Source organism: Bos indicus, chromosome 8, assembly GCF_029378745.1.
Source record: "Bos indicus isolate NIAB-ARS_2022 breed Sahiwal x Tharparkar chromosome 8, NIAB-ARS_B.indTharparkar_mat_pri_1.0, whole genome shotgun sequence".
Lineage (NCBI taxonomy): Eukaryota > Metazoa > Chordata > Mammalia > Artiodactyla > Bovidae > Bos > Bos indicus.
This window is the reverse complement of record NC_091767.1, coordinates 71520090-71545091: the sequence shown is the minus strand read 5'-3', so window position 1 is coordinate 71545091 and position 25002 is coordinate 71520090. Positions and strand designations below refer to the sequence as shown.

General features: G+C 37.5%; 1 protein-coding gene across 5 annotated transcripts in view; it reads right to left on the bottom strand.

The window, feature by feature from the left end:
* LOC109563140 (disintegrin and metalloproteinase domain-containing protein 28) overlaps positions 1 to 25002 on the bottom strand; it is a 124626-nt gene that overhangs the window by 37377 nt on the left and 62247 nt on the right. Inside the window, exons 17-22 of one of the 5 annotated variants that reach the window (XM_070794934.1) lie at positions 24660 to 24740; positions 23782 to 23860; positions 12680 to 12788; positions 11677 to 11755; positions 10035 to 10097; positions 1883 to 8181 (exon numbers count right to left, since the gene is read on the bottom strand). In XM_070794934.1, the coding sequence (XP_070651035.1) occupies positions 8161 to 8181; positions 10035 to 10097; positions 11677 to 11755; positions 12680 to 12788; positions 23782 to 23860; positions 24660 to 24740 (432 nt within the window). In that variant the 3' untranslated portion in view covers positions 1883 to 8160. Of the gene's footprint in view, positions 1 to 1882; positions 8182 to 10034; positions 10098 to 11676; positions 11756 to 12679; positions 12789 to 20031; positions 20523 to 23781; positions 23861 to 24659; positions 24741 to 25002 lie in introns of those variants that run through there. The other 4 variants (XM_019966372.2, XM_070794935.1, XM_070794933.1 and 1 more) reach the window with 4 other exon arrangements.

Sequence of the window (25002 nt, the reverse complement as noted above, 5' to 3'; positions counted from 1 at the left end):
GTTCTTGCTTTTTTTTCCCTAGGTAAGATTTTTATTTTTTTAACTTTTTATTTTGTATTGAGATATAGCCAAGTAACAAACAATGTTGTGATAGTTTCAGGTAAACAGCGGAAGTACTCAGCCATATATACTCATGTATCCAGTCTCCCCCAGAATCCCCTCCCACCCTGGCTGCCACTTAACATTGAACAGAGTTCCCTGTGCTATAAAGTAGGTCCTTTTTGGTTACCCATTCTAAATATAGCAGTGTGTACATGTCCGTCCCCAAATCCCTAACTGTCCCTTCCCTCCATCCTTTCCCTGGGCAACCATTGAAACATCTTGTTTTGCTTTCTAATTTTCCTGTTTCTTTTATGCTTCTTGAAACCTGCTCAATTTGTGTGTGCAATGCATATAAATATACAAAAAGACTCAAAAATAAGTAAATAAGATGCTTTATTTCAGTCTAACCTTGATAAACCTGCTGAACCATGACTTTATACATGCTATCGTTGAATCTCATTATCTTCCTAGAATGTCCCTTTCTTTTTATTTCCTTTGTAGGCCTGACAAACCTACTATTTTAAGGTTTAAATAGTACCTTCCTGAGAAACTTCTCATTCCCTTCTTTGACAAATATTTCCCATGAGCTCCCTTATGCTGTTATTTTAGCAATGATTATATTTCCATATTTATTTATGTCATTTTTTAGAATGAGGCTGTGAGCCTTGGAACAGCATGGAAAGAGGTTAATATTTCTGTCTTCAAGGTCAACATAATATAAATAAACTGGCATTTTTATAAATGTTTTAGTTAAAGAACAAGAAACACAGGTAAGTGTAAGTTGCATAATGCATAAATCTAGAATCTGGACAGAAGAATTCTTTTAAGGACTCGTTGAGTATATAACATTTCAAGACTCTTTGCTAATCATTAGTGGCCAGAATGGAGAGAAAAAATAATAGTGGACAGCCAAGAGATATAAGATTTGACTTCAACATCAGACAGATTGTCACTAGTAATATTGTAGAAAAGAAATGATAGCTGGAGATAAAATGGAGTTTCCATACTTAGTACTTTAACATTAAATGTGCTTTCCTGTGCAAGATAGCTTTGCTGTAGACAGTTTGTGTGCGGCTAAGTCATTTCAGTCATGTCCGACTGTGTGCGACCCCACAGACGGCAGCCCACCAGGCTCCCCCGTCCCTGGGATTCTCCAGGCAAGAACACTGGAGTGGGTTGCCATTTCCTTCTCCAATGCATGAAAGTGAAAAGGGAAAGTGAAGTCGCTCAGTCGTGCCCTACTCGTAGCGACCCCATGGACTGCAGCCCACCAGGCTCCTCCGTCCATGGGGTTTTCCAGGCAAGAGTACTGGAGTGGGTTGCCATTGCCTTCTCTGAGACAGTTTGTGTAGAAGGAACTAAACTCTTAAGAGTCAGAAGAGTTGGGTTTGAGTCCCTATTTCAACACTTCCTAGCTGAGTAATCTAGAGAAAAATATTCTCATTTTATCTTTGTTTTCTCATCTGTAAAATGCATGTTTGCATGCTTAGTTGCTTAGTCGTGTCTGATTCTTTGTGACCCCCATGGACTATAGTCCACCAGGCTCTTCCATCCATGGGATTCTCCAGGCAAGAATACTTGGAATGGGTTGCCATTTCCTTCTCCAGGGATTATTCCTGATCCAGGGATTGAACCCAGGTCTCCTGCATTATAAGCAGATTCTTTACCATCTGAGCTACCAGGGAAGCTCCAATGAAGACAATGTTAGAAGAATTAAATGAAGACATCTGTGCACACATATATATACAGACTTGTATAAATCATATTGCATCCTATAATTATAAATTTTTACACTACCCTATGGTATTCTAACCTTTTTAAAAAATCACCAAATTTACAATCAGTTTTAATTTTGCTTTTTTATAAAAGTTTTATACATTCAGTGCTTGTTGATTTCCCCCAACTATCATTTCAGGGTAGTTTCACATGGCAGCCCCAAATCTTGGACAGTGTTGAGTTTAACCCAGAAGTTTTGGCTGAGATTTAGACGTAATGGAAGAAGAGGAATATGAATGAGGATATGAAGCAAATTCTAAAAGCACTTCATAGGCAGAATAAGCACAAAGAAAAATAGAGTCTCATTGATGAAATATCTACAAATAATAAGTAACTCAGCCCTATTTCCTGCTCAAAGACATGTGAAACAGTAGGCTGTACAGAGAGGGCCACACCTTTGACAAAGCCAAGAATGCAATTATCTTATGGGTAAATCCTAGACATATGGACATTATCTGCCCTTCTACACAATGGACATTTCTCTTCTTTTCTCATTTTCTTTTTATGTTTTCATAGAAAAGCACATGTCTTAGAAAATCCTATTTAGATACTGGCAATTTATGAATTGTTCATTGCATTTCATAGGTGTGGAAATTTAAAGATGCCCACAGAGTTCAAGTGATTTACTAAGTCTAAAATTTAGTTAATGGTAAAACCAGGGGAACTGTCTCTGCTTTTATCCCTATGTGTTGTATATTTTATCCCTATGTGTTGTATATTTTCCCCACATAGCGATTTTGTTGTTGTTGTTGTTCAGTCACTAAGTTGCATCTGACTTTTTGTGACCCCATGGACTGCAGCATGCCAGGCTTCCCTGTCCTTCACCATCTCCTGGAGTTTGCTCAAACTCATGTTCATTGAGCTGGTGATGCCATCCAACCATCTCATCCTCTATCCTCCTGCCTTCAATCTTTCCCAGCATCAGGGTCTTTTCCAATGAGTCAGTTCTTTGCATCAGGTGGCCAAAGTATTGGAGTTTCAGCATCAGTCCTTCCATGAATATTCAGGGTTGATTTTCTTTAGGATTAACTGAGTTTGATCTCCTGGCTGTCCAAGGGACTCTCAAGAGTCTATGCCAGCACCACAATTCAAAAGCATAAATTCATTTTTTAGTTTTCCTTATTCTTTTCTGTACATTTCCATTCAATTTTCTCTTGATTTTCTCCAGTTCCCATTCTGACACTTCAGCTTACCACTAGATCTGCTCAGTCTGCTATTGGAAAATAGGACCAAAGGAATGTCTGCCTAGAACTGACTCCTGTGGACTCCATTACAGTTATAGTTACAACAAGCCCCCAGAGACACACAAATCACAGTGAGCTACTTCACAGAAGTTGAAGAGTTTACAAAGCCAGACTGGTGACAGTGCTTTGACTTAGAAGGGAAAATGTTATGAGCTGAGTCGTAACACTTGGCCTGTGACTCAGGGTCCTTGTCTATGAAAGTGTTAGTTAGTCATGTCCGACTCTTTGCAACCCCATGGGCTGTAGCCCTCCTACCAGACTCCTCTGTTCATAGAATTCTCCAGGCAATAATACTGGAGTGGGTGGCCATTCCCTTCTCCGGGGATCTTCTCAACCCAGGGATCGAATCCAGGTTTCCTATATTGCAGGCAGATTCTTTAACATCTGAGCCACCAGGGAAGCCCCTTCTCTATGAGAAATGCAACAAATTTTTTGCAGTCAAGGGGCTGAGATCCCATTCCTTAGAAGTTACTAAGATGACCAGATGGAGACCATTATCTATAGTCAGATTATCATCATCCTCTTTTTTATTTAGACAAACTTATGGGCTTTCTTTAGTTCCTTATTAGGGTTATACAATAAGGATTTCAACACTAAGTTTACATGGATGCTTGGTAAGGCTGAGAAAACAACCTGAGTTGTGGTTCTTACTAAGAAAAGAATAGCAAGAACTTTGCTTTAAAACAAGGTTCTAAAACACTAAGACTAAAGTGAGTAAAATTATCACTTAAAAGGACACTCACCAAGAAGCAAAGTGTAAAAAGCATGACTGGGTTAGGAAATGAGAAAGTCTGAACACAATGATAGTGTGCATGAGGATGTGGACACCCAGAGATTGTCTCTAGCGGTTTTACACAGAAAATATATTAAAATGATATTAGGGGACTTCCTTGGCAGTCCAGTGGTTAAGACTTCACTTTTCCAGTCAGGCAGCTAAAATCCCACATGCTTTATGGCCAAAAAACCAAAACATAAAACAGAAGCAATGTTGTAACAAATTCAATAAAGACTTTAAAAATACTTTATAAAAAATGGTATTAGGCTACTCAGACTTTAAAAGGAATGATATTCTGAAATATTCTACAACATGAATGAACTTTGAAAACATTGTGCTAAGTGAAATAAATAAGTTACATGAAAGAAAAAAAAATACTGTATAATCCCCCCTATGACGGTACCTAGAATCAGCACATTTATATGGACAGAAGGTAGAAGAAAGCTTATCAGGGCCTGGGGGAAGTAATAATGGGAAGTTCTTTAATGGATAGGAACTTGTGTTTGAGGTAATGAATGAGTTCTGAAAATAGATAGTGGTGATGGGTACACAGCATTGTGAATGTACTTAATGCCACTGAATTGTGAAGTTGAAACTGGTTAAAAAGGTAAAATTTATATATATATATTTTTTCAAGAGAACAACAGGTTTTAAAAAACAGGCAAAGGAACCAAATAAACATTTATCCAAAGAAGACAGACAAGTGACTAACAGGTATATAAAAAGGTGTTCAACTTCACTGATCATCAAGGAAATGCAAATCAAAATCACAATGAAATATCACCTCATACCTGTTAGGATGGCTAGTATTGAAAAGGCCAGAGACAACGTGAGTTGGCGAGGGTGTGAAGAAAAGGGAAACTTTGTGCACTGTTAGTGGGAGTGTAAATTGGGACACCACTATGGAAAACAGTACAAAGATTTCTCAGAAAAGTTAAAAATGGAACTACCATATGTTTCAGCACTTCCATCTCTGGGTATTTATATAAAAGAAGCGAAATCAGGATCTCAAAGAGTTATCTGCAATCCCTTGTTCATTGCAGCATGCTTCATAATACCCAAAATGTGAAACAATGTAAATGCCCATCAATAAACGAATGAATGTTTAAAAATATGGTATATACATACAATGGAATATTACTTAATCTTTAAAAAGGAAGGAAATCCTGTCATAGGCAACAGCATGGGTGAACCTGGAGGACATTATGCTAAATAAAATAAATGAATCACAGAAGGACAAATATTCCATGATTCCATTTATATGGGGTATATAAAATAGGCAAGCTCATGGAAGCAAAGCATAAAATTGTGGTTGCCAGAGACTAGGGGTGGGTGGGAAATGGGGAATTGCTAATCAATAGGTATAAAATTTCCATTTTGAAAGATGAATAAGAATAGAGAGCTGCTATATAATATTGTACTTATATTAATAGATAACAATATTTTATGGCACATTTAAATATCTGTCAAGAGGACAGATGTTATGTCAAATGTTCTTACCACAATACATCTTTTAAAATTTATTTTAAAAAAAGAGTATGGACTTCTACACTAGGTGTGATAGAAAAAAGAGTTAAACTGTTTTTTCAGATTTTTTTTCATATGAACTATTTTTTAAACTCTTTATTGAATTTGTTGCAATATTACTTCTGTTTTATGTTTTCGCTTTGTAGCCATGGGGAATGTGGAATTTTAGCTCCCAGACCAGGGATTGAACCTGCACCTCCTGCATTGCAAGGTGAAATCTTAAGCACTGGACAGCCAGGGAAGTCCCAAGAGTTAAATTTTAACAAGGAGATACTGTCATAGTAAATTGCATACTATAATTTTCTCCTGCCTAGGAATTTAGTGGAAATTAAATCCAGGGCTAATTGCTAAGCAATGTCTAAAGTTGTCATTGGCAAAGCAAGTTCTTTTTCTGAAAGCAATATGTGGCAGTGATGATGAAGAGGAAAGCATGTATCCTAATAATAGAAGCAGTTACTTTATTAATCAGGATGGCTTCCGTGGCAAGTAAGAGCAAATCTAACTTGACAAATTTTATTGGTCATAAACAGAAGTCCCAAGAAAGTACACAATGACTCAAGCAGTTATTAATCTGCCAATTTATGACAGCATTAAAAGACCAGGTTGTATTCTTTTCATCTTTCTGCTCCATCTTATTCAGTCTATCATATCCAAAAAGAACCAGGATACCTTTCTTAGAAATTCCCTAACATATCTCTAGACTTGTCCCATCAGCAAAAATGGTGCTGTGTTTTTTGTTTTTTGGTTTTTTTTTTAATATTCCTCGGTCCAAAGCCTACTTCAATGCAGTTACCTCAAAAAGAAGGATAAGAAGACAATAACAAAAAAAGAGTAAATGACTAAATGGAATTAGACCACTAAGAAAAACACATTTTTTGTTTTAGGAAACTCTGCATGTAAAACTCCTTAATAAATGCTTTTCAAGGGTGATGTCAGCATCATGACAATGTGAGATGTTCCCTTTGTCTCTTTCCTTCAATCTACAAACAGTAAAACATCCATAATTCAAAGGTGTCTTTGTCCAACACGCATGGGCAGCAGAGCATTCCACATAGCTGTCCTTCTAAAAGGTGGGTGGACTAGAAGACAGAGGAGGCGAGACCAGGGAAAGAGCAGATGCAGTGTCTGCCATCCTGGATCCCTCCAGCTGAGCCCACAGCTCCTGAGAACCAGGTAGCATCAAGGGAGGCAGTCCATACAATGCTGGCCTCCTGGCTGCAGGAGATGTTTGTGGCCAAGGGAACCAGATAGCAGTGGGACATGCAATCTCAGCCCTCCAACTGTGGATGCACCTGTAACTCTACCCCCTCCATCTGCAGTAATGGTACCCACACCTCCAAATCAATCAACCACTGGTAAGGAAATGAGATTATTGTGATGGATGTAGTGTGACAGAAATTTATTCAGGAGATGGAGTTAGGATTACTATTAATTTTTAAAAAATTTTATATTGGAATATAGTTGATTTACAATGCTGTGTTAATTTTACGTATACAGTATAAATGATTTAATTATACACACTCATGAATCTACAGAAGATGAGATGATTGGATAGCATCAATGACTCAATTGACATGAGTTTGAGCAAGCTCTGGAAGATGGTAAAAGACAGGGAAACCTGGCGTGCTACAGTCCATTATGTCGCAAAGAGTTGGACATGACTGAGTGACTGAACAACAACATATATCTATTCCTTTTCAGATCCTTTTCCCATAGAGGTTATTACAGAGATATTTTTTAATATGAAAAACTGAAAACAAAATTGAGTTCTGAAAGGGAAGAAAGTTTTAGTAGAGAATCTACCAACTCTGTTCCATCACTAGTCAACTAAGCCGATGGTTACTGTTGGCAATGTGATTGCAGTGTTGACAAACCATTTGATTACTTTTAAAATGCTTGTATCTGGATGTTTATGCAAGATTTCCCAATTTTTAAATATTGGCAATACATTCAAAACATTTGAAAATACTTTTTTGGCCAAAATCACTCAGGCCAAACAAAATAAATCTGCAGTCCAAAAACACCCTGCAAGTCACCAATTTACAACCTCTGGTTTATGTTAGTAATTTCTGGTTTATGTTAGTAATTTATTTAACTAAAACTTTTCTATTTAGTAATATTCACTTTATGCTTGCAAGTAACTGGCATTATACAACTGAATTATACAAATTTCTATAAAAATTAGTTAATAAAGCTTAATCAATTGTAGTGAACTTCCAATTACACAGCTAATAAGGACTGCAGAAGATAATGTAGGAAAAAGATATTATATAAACCAGAGGTTTATATAATTTTTTTTTTGTAACTAAGGTGACAGTTTCATGGTTCAAACAGTTAAGATGTTGCTAGTTATATAATGACGAATGTGCAATTTTCTCCCAATTTCTTGTGATTTCTTATTTTTTATCTTCATTAGACAGTGAATTAATTCCTAGCAAGTGAGAAAATAAATGTGCACAAGTCCTTTAACAAATATTAGCCAGCATCATGGTAAAAAATGGGGTGTGAGAAAGATTAGGAAATTCACCTAATTAGAAAATCAGCTTCATAGCTCATTCTTTAGAATCATCGTCTTTCCCATAAGTATGGAGAACAGAAAATTTTAAATCGTTCAAAGATTATCAAGAATATGTCTCTCTTGAAATTTTGTGTCATTAGAGTGGAATCAAGAAATAGTAGCCTTGCTGGATATTGATGGCAAATAATAGTAAGGAAGTTAGTACATTTCTCTTCCATCCAGATTGTCTGGTCTTCCAAGTTGATCATTTACCCGGCAACACTTGTTTAGGTGTTACTTCAGATTTTTGGATTGGAGTCCTAAGGAAAGACAAAACTCTTAAATAATGAATTTTTCCTAAAAATGTAGATATTCTATAATCTTTAACTATTAAGAAGTTAAAATGAATTCTTTGTAGTCACACATCCTTTTCTATAGATTCCGTGATACTTCACAATGAAGGAGTGGAAACACAGGAGGGTAGAGAAAGAAAAAGAGAAAAACATCACACTGGGATCCAACTATCCATATGGGTACTTATAGGAAAGAAGGTGGGGATCAGAAGAACAGTGATATCATGCTGAGTGTTTTTCTGTGGGAAATTTTCTCCATCTCACTATCCCTGGGTAATATTTCTGAGAAAACAAAGAATATTGGGGTCATCACTTTCTAGTAAAGACCCTTACATCTTCTTTCTCTTGGTTATTGTCCAAACTAGAGGGCAAACAGATACTAAAGCCTATTGCACAGTTATAGAGATACTGTCCTCAGTGAACATCTTCTTGGAAGACATGGTTAGAATTTGTGTCCTTGATTCTAGGAGTGCTACAAGATTGTAACAGTTTGACTATGTATCAGTAATCTTAGATTTAGACACTAGATTATCCTTGAAAACAGTAGAAGAAAGTCCTTTTATGTTTCTATGCTGTAATAGAAACAAAAATAATGGTTGGCATTAAAAATATTATTCAATTCTTGTCTTTACTGTACTTATTTCCTTATTTCAGTCATTCCTTACTTCCTTGTCACTTACTTTTTTAAAAGATTTTTTTTGATGTGGACCATTTTTAGAGACTACTGAATTTGTTACAATATTGCTTCTGTTTTTTTTTTTTTTAATGTTTTGGTTCTTTGGTCATGAAGCATGTGGGATCCTAGGACCCCAATCAGGGACTGAACCTATATCCCCACATTGGAAGATGAAGTCCCAACCACTGGACCACTAGGGAAGTCTCGGCCACTTAATTTCTACCTGACTCTCAGGGTCCAGTACAGATTCCCCACTTAGTCATTTTCCTCTTACTGTACCATTTGTACCCTGTTCCTTATCCCTTCACCATACTTTTCTCTATAGTATCATCTACTTTGGCACCCATCACATATGAGGCATTCCATGGGCTTCCCTAGTGGCAGTAAAGGATCCACCTGCAATGTGGGAGACCTGGGTTCAGTCTCTGAGTCAGGAAGATACCCTGGAGGAGGGCATGGTAACCCAGCTCAGTATTCTTGCCTGGAGAATCCCCATGGACAGAGGGTCACAAAGAGTCAGACATGACTGAGCAACTAAACACACACAGCACAGGTGCTGCATATGTATATGACTTGCTTTCCCAGCAAAAATGTAAAAATCATTGAAAAAATGACCTTAAATTTTAGTTCTTTCTCATTTACTCACAATAGAGTACCAAGTAGGAGGCAAGATTCTCGGGATCCAGTTGAGTGAATGACTCTACCTCTTCATGGGTTTTGGCTTTTATTCTGGATTTCCCTTTATGGACTCTTTTTCATACACTTCCTCCTCTAGAAAACTGTGAGTAGTAGAGGCCTTATTCTATCTAGAATAAGGAAGTAAAATCTAATTTATAACACAGTTTAATGTCCTCCAAACTATGCATCTAGAGACTATTCTTTGAAGGAGACAATTCATCTTCTACAGCAGAACCATATATCCCTTTTTAACAATTATATAACAGAACTATTTTTAACAATCAAAAATAATAGCCATACTAATTTATAGATAGTGAGGAGGCCTTGCTTTCTCCAATATTCCTTTGGGCTACAATCTTTCAAGTTAGTGTAGAGTATCCTAAAATGGAACCCAGAGTTTGGAAGACATCATTCACATTGGGCACAGAGTTCTTTCAAACATTGCCAGTGACCATCTGATACTTACAAGAAAAGAGGATGATACAGATGTAGAAATAAGTGGTGGAGGAAAACTTGGATTTGTAGGTAGCTAGCAAGAAGGTAAAAAAAAAAAATTAAAAAATGGGGCCTTGAAAATAGGTGTGCTTAAAAGAAAGGCTTATGTGGCTCAGCTGGTAAAGAATCCGCCTGCAATGTGGGAAACCCTGGTTTGATCCCTGGGTTGGAAAGGTCCCCGGGGGAAGGGGTACCCACTCCAGTGTTCTGGCCTGGAGAATTCCATAGACTGTATAGTCCATGGGGTCACAAAGAGTTGGACACAACTGACTTTCACTAAATCCTTTTCAGATATAGAAAAATAGGAATAATCTAAACCTGAGTATTTACATACGGGCTTCCCGAGTCTTCTCAGGTGGTGCTAGGGTAAAGAACCTGCCTGCCAACGAAGGAGATGCAAGAGATGCAGGTTCAGTCCCTCAGTTGGGAAGATCCCCTGGAAGAGGGCATGGCAACCCCTTCCAGTATTCTTGCCTGGAGAATCCTATGGACAGAGGAGCCCAACAGACTATGGTCCATGAAGTCACAAAGAGTCAGACATGACAAAAGTGACTCAGCATGCATGCACATATGTTTACTGCTTCCATTTAGGTGTGTACATACAGTTCAGAAATAAACTCAATGCCAACAGACGTAGAAAGCTATGTTCATCATATGTCCATAAAATAGTTATATTAAACTTTGAAAATTGTAAAGCACTATAGAATTTAAAGAATCTTTCATTTGATAAAAATAAATAAATTTTAAATAGTAAGTTTCCTAATTTCAGCTTCCAAATAAACACCTTTTCTGATAATGTCAGCTCAGAACTAAGATGGCACCGAGAAACTGGAGGGACAATCATAGTGACCCAATCTCTGCACTCTGCTGGGTACAAAGCTATCAGATATGGTTATGTTTCCATCAAAAACATTATTATCAATGTCATTATCATTAATCAATTGCTATCTAAATTTCTAAACTTGCAGGACACAACTTGGGCATTAAAGATTATACATATTGCATGTATTGTCATAAAGCCTACATGTTGTTGCTGTTATAGTCGCTAAGTCATGTCCAACTCTTTGAACTGTTGCCTGCCAGGGTCTTCTGTCCATGGGATTCTCCAGGCAAGAATACTGGAGTGGGTTGCCATGCCCTCTTGCAGGGGATCTTCCTGACCCAGGGATCAAAACCTTGTCTGGTGTCTCCTGCATTGGCAGGCAGATTCTTTACCACTAGAACCACCCGGGAAGCCCATAAGTATGCATATTATTTTCATTATCAGGATATTGCAAAAGGAATAAGGAGTCAACCTAGAATCACACAGAGAGAGACAAAGGGAGGGAGAGGAAGCTGGCATCTACCTTTCTTTTTTTTCTTTATTCTCGTTGCCTTTTGTAAACCACAGCAAAGCAGCCTCTACATTTTAGAGAGTCTTTTGCATTTAACAAAAGGCAAAGGCGAACTTTCTGAATGTGTAGTTACAAAGCTTGCAGTCCTTGCTACATACTAGTACTACATAACTAGTGAAATAGATTTGTAAAACATTGCTGAGTAGAAATGACAACTAAAGAGAGAGAGAGGATCATAAGCTGGGGTCCACAGAAAACACACTACAGACTATGGTTCACCTCTTGGGGTTGAACAGTCTTGGCCATCTGTGGTTTCCTCTTCTGATTGTGTAGGCCGGCATCAGTGGTAGACAGTGGCCTGTACGTAAAAGCATAGCATTCACAGTGACTTAGCAGTGTCTTCACAACAAGAGGGAGATTTGAGAGAAGTCTGTTCGTTTCCTTTGCCCTTATGTGTCCTTGGTAACTGATGGGCTTTTCATCTGCTCCCTAGGACATCCTCTGGGTTTCCCTTTTCTGTAATTCATAATCATCACCACTGATTTTCTTTTTGATTCTCTACCGAACCATGATATCTAATAATGATGGTCTTGAGTCCAACTTTTATCTAAATTATGTCTTTTAAATAAATAAAGATTTATTTTATTCATTTGATATTTATCAGAAGCCCATTCTAGTGAATAAGTCAGTCTTTTGAAAATGCTGGAAAGATACTGTAGTGTCAAGATTATGTTTGAAAGACTGACTGATGTAGATGCAAATCTAGATTTCATTACTTAGGTTGTAAGACTTTAAACATGCTTGCTTACCTCCCTGAGCTTCTGTTTCCACATCAGTAAAAATGTGAAGTCCCTAACCTTGCAGGATTGTTGTGAGGATAAATATATAATACCTTTTCATCTATAAAGTTGAAATACTAATATTTAAATCTTATTTCCTTGTGAAAATTAAATGTTCTTATGAAGATTAAGTGACATAATATATGCAAAAGGGCTAAGCAAGGTACTTGCCATAAAGCTGTCATCAATACATTTTAAAGACTATATTTGTATAATGATGTTAAAATCTTTAATAATGAGAGTTCTTCTTCTTATGAATTATAAACAGTGATGAACAGAAGAAAAAAAGCAGGCCCCAATAAACAGAATACCAAGCATCTGCTCTAAGAAAAATGTATCTGTACTTATTTCTGAGTATTTGAAGCAAACTAAAATGAAATGAAATTTGATAATTTGGGTCCTTACATTTAGAGTGAATTAGCTGTCCCCAAAGCAGGGCCTACCTCTGGACTAACTTCTGCTTTTCTCTGGAGCTTCGGCATCGGATTACTATAGCAACCATCACAAATATGACAGCCACAGGGAGCAGCACCCCAACCACAATGGAGAAGTCTGCAACAAAGAGAACAAGGGCCTCATGAAAATATGATCAGTTCACAAATACACATCACACTGGTCCTGATTTCTTTATCACAAACGTCATCGATCCTTTTTCCAAAGAACATGTGTTTCCTGGAAAATCTCTCATAACCAGTAAAATGAAAATGTATCTTGATAATGATTATCATAATGTTATTTACATAAAGGGGCTAAAGAGGATATCTATGCAGAACATTTTACATGAGATTGGTAAAGCATCAAAATAACTGAGAATTCTTAGAAGGAATAAATTGAAAACAAAAGGCTGGAAAATCAGAAAGTATATGAAGTAAGGGGGATGGCAGAAGAGGAAAGAAACATTTTTAAAAATTCAACCGTGGAATAAAGCAAGTAAAAATAACCTGAAGTTTTGAAATCCTATTCTTCTCAGGAGCAAATAAGAAGCTGAGACATAAAAAAGAGAACAGATGGATAATTGATAACTGATAGATGGGACATAAGTGAAAGTTCTATTGACGTTTGCTTTATGTAAGAATTATATTTGGGGGGTTATTAGATGTTTTCTATTTTATCTACAGTCTAGTTAATGAATGCAACTTTAATCTTTTATTATCTCATGTATTAATTTCTCATGATAATCTGAAACCACAAAGACTCAGGGGTACAAGTTTGAAGAGCAATGCTAGCAGCTACTGACGGCTCTCTCATTACAGAGATCACTAAATCAATAATAAGAATACTTTTTTTTTGCATAAATGCAAGACAAACTCACAAACGTGAACACACATGCATGCAGAAAGGTAGAGACCTCAGAAGTAGAATTCTAGGCAAGATAATAATTGTTCAAATACTGAATACTCTCTACCCTCCATAAAAATTTCTATTCAAAAAACCAAAGGAAATACAATTATAAGGTATTTGTGTTAGAAATAGTATAGATATGTTCAGAACTTTTTTAATGAACTTAGCAGTACTTCACAGACACCCATAATTTGAAAGGTCGTGGTCTAGGGATAAAGCTGGGGCATGACGGATGGAGAGTATTATAACAGGAAGCAGCTTTATAGTGGAAGATGGCAGTGTCTGAACAAAAACACAGCCTTTTCTATTTCTGGAAACGTAGGTCTAGGAAATTTGAACCAGCTCTCTTACTAAAAACAGCAAATTGAACTAAAAAAAAAAAAAAAGCTTCCTAAAAACACAGAAGTGCTAAAGAATGGGGGGAAATTACTCTGGAATGAGAGAAAATTAGTTTAGCGTGAGAGAGCAGGAACTCATAAAGACAGAAAGGAAAATGATTCTGGATGAAAGCCCAGAAATGCACAAAAGAATGAAGAGTAAATAAACCAAGACCAAACCTTAATGTAAACTGTAGACTTTGGGTGATAATCATGCCTCCATGTAGGTTCAGTAACTGTAACAAACATTGCACTCTGGTGGGGGATGTTAGCGGTGGGGGATGTTAGCGGTGGGGATGACTGTGCACGTGTGGGGCAGGATATATGGGAAACCTTTGGACTTTCTACTCAGTTTTCCTGTGGAGTTAAAAGCTGCTCTAAAAAGTAAAGTCTACATTAAAAGTAATAAAGTGGAAATTTTTATGATGGCCACTAAAGGAATACAAAATAAATGCATAATCTCCAAATTAATAAAAAGAAAACTGGAGTGATTAAAATCCTTATGATGCCCATAAGATGAGAAAGAAGAGAAAAAGGAAGAGACCAGATAGGAAGAATACACCCAAGTATATCAGTAATTATATTTAATTTAAATGGACCAGGTTTTTTAAAAAGTATTATCAATCTAAAATTTTTAAATATATTTGTATTTTTAAAATGAGAGGCAGATGTAAAACATGAGGTTTAAGAAAGGATGAAAATAAAAGTAAGAAAAAAGTTAAACCAAAACAATATAGACCAAAATAAATATGGTACAGCTATATTTTTCTCCATGATCTGTAGACTTTAAAAGGCAAGAAAACTAGAGATACACACAAGCATTTCATAATGACAAGAGTATTAATTCACTGGGAAGACATACAATTCTAAGTCTTTTTTGTAGCAGATATCAAGGTCTCAAAATACATATGCATTAATAGACCCAGAATTTTCTTAGGCTGCAAAATCACTGCAGATGGTGACTGTAGCCATGAAATTAAAAGATGCTTTCTCTTTGGAAGAAAAGCTATGACAAACCTAGACAGCATACTAAAAAGCAGAGACATTATTTTACTGACAAAGGTCTGTCTAGTCAAAGCTATGATTGTTTCAGTAGTCATGTATGAATGTGAGAGTTGGACCATAAAGAAAGTGGAGTGTTGAAGAATTGATGCTTTTGAACTGTGGTGCTAGAGAAGACTCTTGAGAGTCCCTTGGACTGCAAGGAGATCCAACCAGTCAATCCTAAAGCAAATGAGTCCTGAATATTCATTGGAAGGACTGATGCTGAAGCTGAAGCTCCAATACTTTGGCTACCTGATGCAAAGAGCTGACTCATTGGAAAAGATTCTGAGGCTGGGAAAGATTGTGGGCAGGAGGAGAAGGAGATGACAGAGGGTGAGATGGTTGGATGGCATCACCAAACTCGTTGGACACGAGTTTGAGCAAGCTCTAGGAGTTGGTGAAAAACAGAGAAGCCTTCAGTCCATTGGGTCACAAAAATCGAACACAACTGAGTACCTGGACTGAAGTGAACTGAACTGAACTGAACTGAATAGAACCAGAAGTGATAGCCGAGTTCACAATTATAGTGGGGATTTTAACACTTGTGGCTCTGTAATTGGTACAACAAACAAACAAGATATCAGTAATGATTAATATATTACATACAACTAACAAACATGGATTAAAAAACATGGAAAACACTGCACATAACTGCATAATACATATTTTTTTTGTGCACAGACAGAACACCTACAATATGGGCATATGCTGAGTCATAGAAAGTGTCAATAAATTTCAACACATTCTCAACACTGTAGATTTTCTGATCCCTATGGAATTATGCTGCATATAACATTAACAATAGCTAGATAATCTGTATATGCATATACATTAAGAAATATAAAACTAAACATTTAAAGGGCCAAAGAAAGCAAATGGAAAATTGAAAATAATTTGAATCAAATGATAATGAAAATATCAGTTACCGTATGGGCTACAAACTGAAAAGTAATGAGGCAAAGATTTCTTTCAAGAATTTTAAGATGAAATAAACTTAAGGAAAGGGAATTGTATAAAGCAGAATTTGAAATAGCAAAAAAAAAAAGTATGAAAAAGAAAAACAAACCATAAACAATAATTAAAGTTTTAAAATTTTGTTATGGTAATACAAAAAAAAAAAAACGATAAAAAAAAAAAACATGCTACAAATCCTATAGATATTGAAAAGATAAGTAAGTATTATGAGGAATTTTAAACCAAAACACTGAAATTCAAGTGAATGAGGAAAATGTCTAGTAAAATATACTAAAACTTGTATAAGAAGATATAAAAAACCTGAAGATTCTTATAACTACTAAAGACATTGGATCTTTAATTAAAATATTTTTCAGAACTCTAGGCCCACTTGGCTTACTGACAAGTTCTAACCAGATGTTTAAGGAGAGTCTTCCATTCTTATACAAATTTTTCCAGGGAATTTAAATAAATGAGAACACTCCATTTTATTTAACATGACTAGCATAATCCTGTACTCAGATTTACAAAGACACTATGAGAAAATTATAGGCATAACCCATGAACATAAAGTAATAGCAAACATCACCCATCAGTATCTATTCAGTTCAGTTCAGTTCAGTCACTCACTCATGTTCAACTCTTTGCAACCCCATGAATCGCAGCACGCCAGGCCTCCCTGTCCATCACCATCTCCTGGAGTTCACTGAGACTCACATCCATTGAGTCGGTGATGCCATCCAGCCATCTTATCCTCTGTTGTCCCCTTCTCCTCCTGCCACCAATCCCTCCCAGCATCAGAGTCTTTTCCAGTGAGTCAACTCTTCGCATGAGGTGGCCAAAGTACTGGAGTTTCAGCTTTAGCATCAGTCCTTCCAAAGAACACTCAGGACTGATCTCCTTTAGAATGGACTGGTTGGATCTCCTTGCAGTCCAAGGGACTCTCAAGAGTCTTCTCCAACACCACAGTTCAAAAGCATCAATTCTTCGGTGCTCAGCTTCCTTCCCAGTCCAACTCTCACATCCATACATGACCACTGGAAAAACCATAGCCTTGACTAGACGGACCTTTGTTGGCAAAGTAATGTCTCTGCTTTTGAATATACTATCTAGGTTGGTCATAACTTTCCTTCCAAGGAGTAAGCATCTTTTAACTTCATGGATGCAATCAACATCTGCAGTGATTTTGGAGCCTAAAAAAATAAAGTCTGACACTGTTTCCACTGTTTCCCCATCTATTTCCCATGAAGTGATGGGACCAGATGCCATGATCTTAGTTTTCTGAATGTTGAGCTTTAAGCCAACTTTTTCACTCTCCTGTTTCACTTTCATCAAGAGGCTCTTTAGTTTTTCTTCACTTTCTGCCATAACGGTGGTGTCATCTGTATATCTGAGCTTATTGATATTTCTCCTGGCAATCTTGATTCCAGCTTGTGCTTCTTCCAGCCCAGTGTTTCTCATGATGTACTCTGCATAGAAGTTAAATAAACAGGGTGACAATACACAGCCTTGATGCACTCCTTTTCCTATTTGGAACCAGTCTGTTGTTCCATGTCCAGTTCTAACTATTGCTTCCTGACCTGTATTCAGATTTCTCAAGAGGCAGGTCAGGTGGTCTGGTATTCCCATCTCTTTCAGAATTTTCCACGGTTGATTGTGATCCACACAGTCAAAGGCTTTGGCATAGTCAATAAAGCAGAAATAGATGTTTTTCTGGAACTCTCTTGCTTTTTCCATGATCCAGCGGATGTTGGCAATTTGATCTCTGGTTCCTCTGCCTTTTCTGAAACCAGCTTGAACATTTCTGAAACCAGCTTGAACATCTAGAAGTTGACAGTTCACGTATAGCCGAAGCCTGGCTTGGAGAATTTTGAGCATTACTTTACTAGCGTGTGAGATGAATGCAATTGTGCAGTAGTTTGACCATTTTTTGGCATTGCCTTTCTTTGGGATTGGAATGAAAACGGACCTTTTCCAGTCCTGTGGCCACTGCTGAGTTTTCCAAATTTGCTGGCATAATCAGTGTAGCACTTTCACAGCATCATCTTTCAGGATTTGGAATAGCTCAACTGGAATTCTATCACCTCCACTAGCTTTGTTCATAGTGATGCTTTCTAAGGCCCACTTGACTTCACATTCCAGGATGTCTGGCTCTAGGTAGTGATCACACCATCGTGATTATCTGGGTCATGAAGCTCTTTTTTGTACAGTTCTTCTGTGTATTCTTGCCACCTCTTCTTAATATCTTCTGCTTCTGTTAGGTCCATACCATTTCTGTCCTTTATCAAGCCCATCTTTGCATGAAATATTTCCTTGGTATCTCTGATTTTCTTGAGGAGATCCCTAGTCTTTCCCATTCTGTTGTTTTCCTCTATTTCTTTGCACTGATTGCTGAGGAAGACTTTCTTATCTCTTCTTGCTATTCTTTGAAACTCTGCATTCAGATGCTTATATCTTTCCTTTTCTCCTTTGCTTTTCACTTCTCTTCTTTTCACAGCTATTTGTAAGGCCTCCCCAGACAGCCATTTTGCTTTTTTGCATTTCTTTTCCATGGGGATGGTCTTGATCCCTGTCTCCTGTACAATGTCACGAACCTCATTCCATAGTTCATCAGGCACTCACTCTTTCAGATCTAGTCCCTTAAATCTATTTCTCCCTTCCACTGTATAATCATAAGGGATTTGATTTAGGTCATATTTGAATGGTCTAGTGGTTTCCCCTACTTTCTTCAATTTCAGTCTGAATTTGGCAATAAGGAGTTCATGATCTGAGCCACAGTCAGCTCCAGTCTTGTTTTTGCTGACTGTATAGAGCTTCTCCATCTTTGGCTGCAAAGAATATAATCAATCTGATTTTGGTGTTGACCATCTGGTGATGTCCATGTGTAGAGTCTTCTCTCATGTTGTTGGAAAAGGGTGTTTGCTATGACCAGTGCGTTCTCTTGGCAAAACTCTGTTAACCTTTGCCCTGCTTTATTCCGTATTCCAAGGCCAAATTTGCCTGTTACTCCAGGTGTTTCTTGACTTCCTACTTTTGCATTCCAGTCCCCTATAATGAAAAGGACATCTTTTTTGGGGTGTTAGTTCTAAAAGGTCTTGTAGGTCTTCATAGAACTGTTCAACTTCAGCTTCTTCAGCGTTACTGGTTGGAGCATAGACTTGGATTACTGTGATATTGAATGGTTTGCCTTGGAAACGAACACAGATCATTATGTTGTTTTTGAGATTGCATCCAAGTACTGCTTTTTGGACTCTTTTGTTGACCATGATGGCTACTGCATTTCTTCTAAGGGATTCCTGCCCACAGTAGTAGATATAATGGTCATCTGAGTTAAATTCACCCATTCCAGTCCATTTCAGTTCGCTGATTCCTAGAATGTCGACATTCACTCTTGCCATCTCCTGTTTGACCACTTCCAATTTGCCTTGATTCATGGACCTGACATTCCAGGTTCCTATGCAATATTGCTCTTTACAGCATCAGACCTTGCTTCTATTACCAGTCACATCCACAACTGGGTATTGTTTTTGCTTTGGCTCCATCCCTTCAGTCTTTCTGGAGTTATTTCTCCACTGATCTCCAGTAGCGTATTGGACACCTATTGACCTGGGGAGTTCCTCTTTCAGTATTCCATCATTTTGTCTTTTCATACTATTCATGGGGTTCTCAAGACAAGAATACGAAGTGGTTTGCCGTCCCCTTCTCCAGTGGACCACATTCTGTCAGACTTCTCCACCATGACCCACCTGTCTTGGGTGGCCCCACACAGCATGGCTTAGTTTCATTGAGTTAGACAAGGCTGTGGTCCGTGTGATTAGATTGACTAGTTTTCTGTGATTATGGTTTCAGTGTGTCTGCCCTCTGATGCCCTCTTGCAACACCTACCGCCTTACTTGGGTTTCTCTTACCTTGGACATGGGGTATCTCTTCATGGCTCTAGCGTATTTATAAGAGCTATTAAATATTTCCATGTTGGGTTTATGCAAGGAATGCAAAGTTAGATAAATGTTCAAGTATCAATCAATTTATTTTGCAATACCAACAGAGTAAAGAGTTAAAAATCTTAACCAATACATAAAAAGTACCTGATATGATTCTTAGCAAACTAGGAATAGAAGTGAATTTTCTTAGTCAGATGAAGAGGATCTAATATGAAAGAATACCTTTAGATAACAGGGCAAAATACTGAAAGTCTTTCCTAAGATAGGGAAAGAAATAAAGAGGCTTGCTATCTCTTGCTACTTCTGTTCAACATTGCACAAGGAAAAAAAGTACAAGAGGAAGTAGCAAAACTGTCATTTTTCTCAAACAGTATGATTGAATATGTAGAAAATTTAAAAGAATTTATAAGTTACTAAAATTATCAACAGGTTAGCAGAGGTGCTTCATATAAAAATAAATATACAAAAATTAGTTGAAGTTCTATATTCTCAGTTCAGTTCAGTGCAGTCGCTCAGTTGTGTCCAACTCTTCATGACCTCATGGGCTGCAGCCTACCAGGCTCCTCCATCCATGGGATTTTCCAGGTGAGAGTACTGGAGTGGGGTGCCATCACCTTCTCTGATGTACTCTGCATATAAGTTAAATAAGCAGGGTGACAATATACAGCCTTGACGTACTCCTTTTCCTATTTGGAACCAGTCTGTTGTTCCATGTCTAGTTCTAATTGTTGCTTCCTGACCTGCATATAGGTTTCTTAAGAGGCAGGTCAGGTGGCCTGGTATTCCCATCTCTTTCAGAATTTTCCACAGTTTATGGTGATCCACACAGTTAAAGGCTTTGGCATACTCAATAAAGCAGAAATAGATGTTTTTCTGGAACTCTCTTGCTTTTTCCATGATCCAGCAGATGTTGGCAATTTGATCTCTGGTTCATCTGCCTTTCCTAAATCCAGCTTAAACAACTGGAAGTTCACGGTTCACTATTTATTGCTGAAGCCTGGCTTGGAGAATTTTGAGCATTACTTTACTAGCGTGTGAGATGAGTGCAATTGTGTGGTAGTTTCTTAAAAATCCAATTAATATACATTATATGTAAAAATTCTATGGTGAAAATCATTGAATATTATTTGGCAAAATTAAAGAATGCTAAGTAAATGGATACTTATTTCATGTACTAGGTTTGGAATTCAATATTTTATATATGCTCATTCTTCCCCAAGTGAATCTATAGATACAGTTTAGACTAACTAAATTCCAACAGGAATTGTGTGTGTAACTTGAAAATCTGACTGTAAAAAATATGTGGAAGTACAAAAGCTAATAGCCGACACATTCTTGAAGAACAAAATTAAAGGACTGCCTCTAAGATAACAAACTTATTTTAAATATACAGTAATAAAAGAATATTATACTGGCATGTGTGTGGTCAGTCATGTCAGACTCTTTGTGACCCCATGGACTGTAGCCTACCAGGCTCCTCTGTCCCTGGGATTCTCCAGGCAAGAATACTGGAGTGAGTTGTCATTTCCTCTTCCAGGAGGAGGAAATTTCCTCCCAATGCAGGGACTGAACCCGCATCTTCTGCAATGGCAGGAGGATTCTTTATCACTGAGTCACCTATGAAGGCCTTATACTGGCATATGGATAGTCAAATAGAATCCCCAGAAAAGTAGAAATATCCCAGAAAGACACACATGCAGACACATGTGCTTTATTGGAAAATTGGTACTATAAAGCATTAAGGAAGGGTGATCTATTACATGGGCTTCCCAGGTGGTGCTAGTGGTAAAGAACCCACTTGCCAGTTCAGGAGACACAAGAGACAAGGGATTGATTCTTGGGTCAGGAAGATCCTCTGGAGAAGGGCATGACAACCCACTCCAGTATTCTTTCCTGGAGAATCCCATGGACAGAGGAGCCTGGTGGGTTACAGTCCATGGGATCACAGAGAGATCACACTACTGAAATGATTTAGCACAGCACAGATCTATTACATAAATGATGGTGTGACAATTGAGTGTCTATCTGGGATAAAAGTGAAATTGAACACTTGTATCATAAACAAAATAATTCCAGATACACTATAGATTTAAATTTGAAAAAGCAATAAAATAATCCTTTTCAGAAGATCATATATACATTCATAACTTCAAGATAGAAAAAAATTCCTTAAAAAGGACACAAAAAGGAAAACCAATCATCAAGGAAATGATAAACAAATTGACTACATTACAATTAAAAGCTTCTTTAATCACATGACATCACAAAGAGTGAGAAAACACAATGAAGGGAGCTATTTGCAGCATGTATAACTGAAAAATAGCTTATATCAAGTATATTAAAATTAAACAAGTTAATAGGGGGTCGGGGAGATACCCAATAGAAAAATACACAAAATGGCATGAACAAATATTTCGTAAAAGAGAAAATACCAATGGCCAAAAAAATTAAGAAAAGATTCTATCATTATTACTAGCTATAAAAAGAATTTAAATGAAAATTTCAATGTGTTATCACTACTGACCCACAAGAGTTGCTAAAATATAACAATTCTATTTATGCCAAACCGCTTAAAGGTTATAAAGCAATAGGAAGGGGTCCTGAGGAAGAGCAGCTGTTTCTAAAAGTAAACGTAATGAAGAGCTCTGTCCTCAGGGCAGGGTATTCATCACCATGGCAACTGGAGGTGAGGCTCTCTGGCTGTTTCTACAGAGAAGGTCTGAGGTCTATAGGAAGATCTGCCTACTGACAGAGCTCTCAGGCAGATCTCCTATCAGGAGAGTTAAGGTCCAACAAGCATGCACACATGCCAAGAAAACCCCTGTGAGCTGATTCAAGTCAAAAAATTAAAAGACGCTTACTCCTTGGAAGGAAAGTTATGACCAACCTAGATAGCATATTCAAAAGCAGAGACATTACTTTGCCAACAAAGGTCCGTCTAGTCAAGGCTATGGTTTTTCCAGTGATCATGTATTTGTGTAAGAGTTGGACTGTGAAGAAAACTGAGTGCCGAAGAATTGAAGCTTTTGAACTGTGGTGTTGGAGAAGACTCTTGAGAGTCCCTTGGACTGCAAGGAGATCCAACCAGTCCATTCTGAAGGAGATCAGCCCTGGGTGTTCTTTAGAAGGAATGATGGTAAAGCTGAAACTCCAGTACTTTGGCCACCTCCAATGAGAGTTGACTCATTGGAAAAGACTCTGATGCTGGGAGGAATTGGGGGCAGGAGGAGAAGGGGATGACAGAGGATGAGATGGCTGGATGGCATCACCGACTCAATGGATGTGAGTCTGAGTGAACTCCAGGAGATGGTGATGGACAGGGAGGCCTGGCGTTCTGCGATTCATGGGATCACAAAGAGTCGGACATGACTGAGTGACTGAACTGAACTGAAGTGAACTGAATCCCACATTCAATGAAGGATCATATATCCTGAAGAAAAATAGCACCGTGCAATATAAGAGAAGATAGAGTGAAAAAAAAAAAGTTCAACTCAAAAGAAATAGAGGTAATCTGGAGAAGAGACTGAACCTGCAAAAATAATAAGTCATATTCTTAGAGAGTTTTATGAGGATATTAAACCTAGTATACATTCAGTCAAGGCTGTTAGGAAAATGGGACAATTGTAAAGCAAGAAAACTCAGAAAATTAGAATGAAATGACAAATATAAAATTTCAAGAATTTTTTCGGTAAAATATAAAAACACAAGGTGGGAAATATGATTTAAAAGTTGGATGAGAGACTTTGGAGATTAATATCATGAATTCATTACCTACAGAACAGGAATTACAAGAAGAAAGAGAAAAAGGCATGGAATCTAACATAATAGGAAATAAACGCTTGGAAGAGGTGAGCAATTTTCTCAAGTTAGGCATGTAATGTTACGTACTGAAGATTGTGGAAGAATCAGAGCAGTCAGGAGGGGCCCATCCTTCTTTACACTGACACTTGAGCTCATGGTCACACACCTAGAGGAGCAATGGTTCTGTTAGTTTTCTCACTGAACTAATGCTCAACACAAGGGCTTATTCATCCATAATTAAGTACATTTCAAAAAAAAAGAATAACCCCTGCTCTGCAGCCTTTCAACTACCTACATATTTTAAACATCAATAATAGGAATTTCATAATGCCATCTGCAGCAACATGGATGAAATTAGAGAAATGTCATCTTGAGTGAAGTAAGTCAGGCAGAGAAGGAGAAATATCATATGACATACTTATATGTGGAATCTAAAAGAATTGATAAAAATGAACTTAACAAAACAGAAAGAGACTCACAGACTTAGAGAATGAAATTATGGTCGTTGGGGGGGAAGGGATAGTTAGGGAATTTGGGATGGACATGTATACATTGCTATATTTAAAATGGATAACCAACAAAGACCTACGTACAGCATAGGAAACTCTGCTCAGTGTTATGCGGCAGGCTGGATGGGAGGGGAGTTTGGGGGAGAATGGATATGTGTGTGTGTGTGTGTGTTTGTGACCAAGTCCCTTTGATATTTGCCTGAAACTATCACAACATCATTTGTTTAATTGGCTATATGCCAATACAAAATAAAACGTTAAAAAAAAAACACAGGAATTTCAGTAACAGGTTCTTTGAAGGAAGTTTTCATTGAATCAAAGTACTGAAGAGTTGGATAAACTTAATTGTTTTAATCATTCAACACTGAAACACTACATTAACATCACCCAAACTGTCTGACCTAAAATGACATAAGATTCAGCAAGCTTTGGGAAACACTGTCAAGACTTACTTACAGCGTGTCCTTTGCACTTAGAGGAGCAATTTGCTGATTTGTAAGTTCTTTCCATATCCACACATTCTGCATTAATGCAAACCTGAAAGTGATGTGAAAAAACAAAAAACTGATATGAATGTCCAAAGATATCACTTATGCAAACTGTTGACTCTTCAGGAGTTAATCTTTTATTTTTAGCGGCTCAGACAGTAAAGCGTCTGTCTACAATGTGGGAGACTCGGGTTTGATCCCTGGATTGGGAAGATTCCCTGGAGAAGGAAATGGCAATCCACTCCAGGACTCTTGCCTGGAAAATCCCATAGACAGAGGAGCCTGGCAGGCTATAGTCCATGGGGTCACAA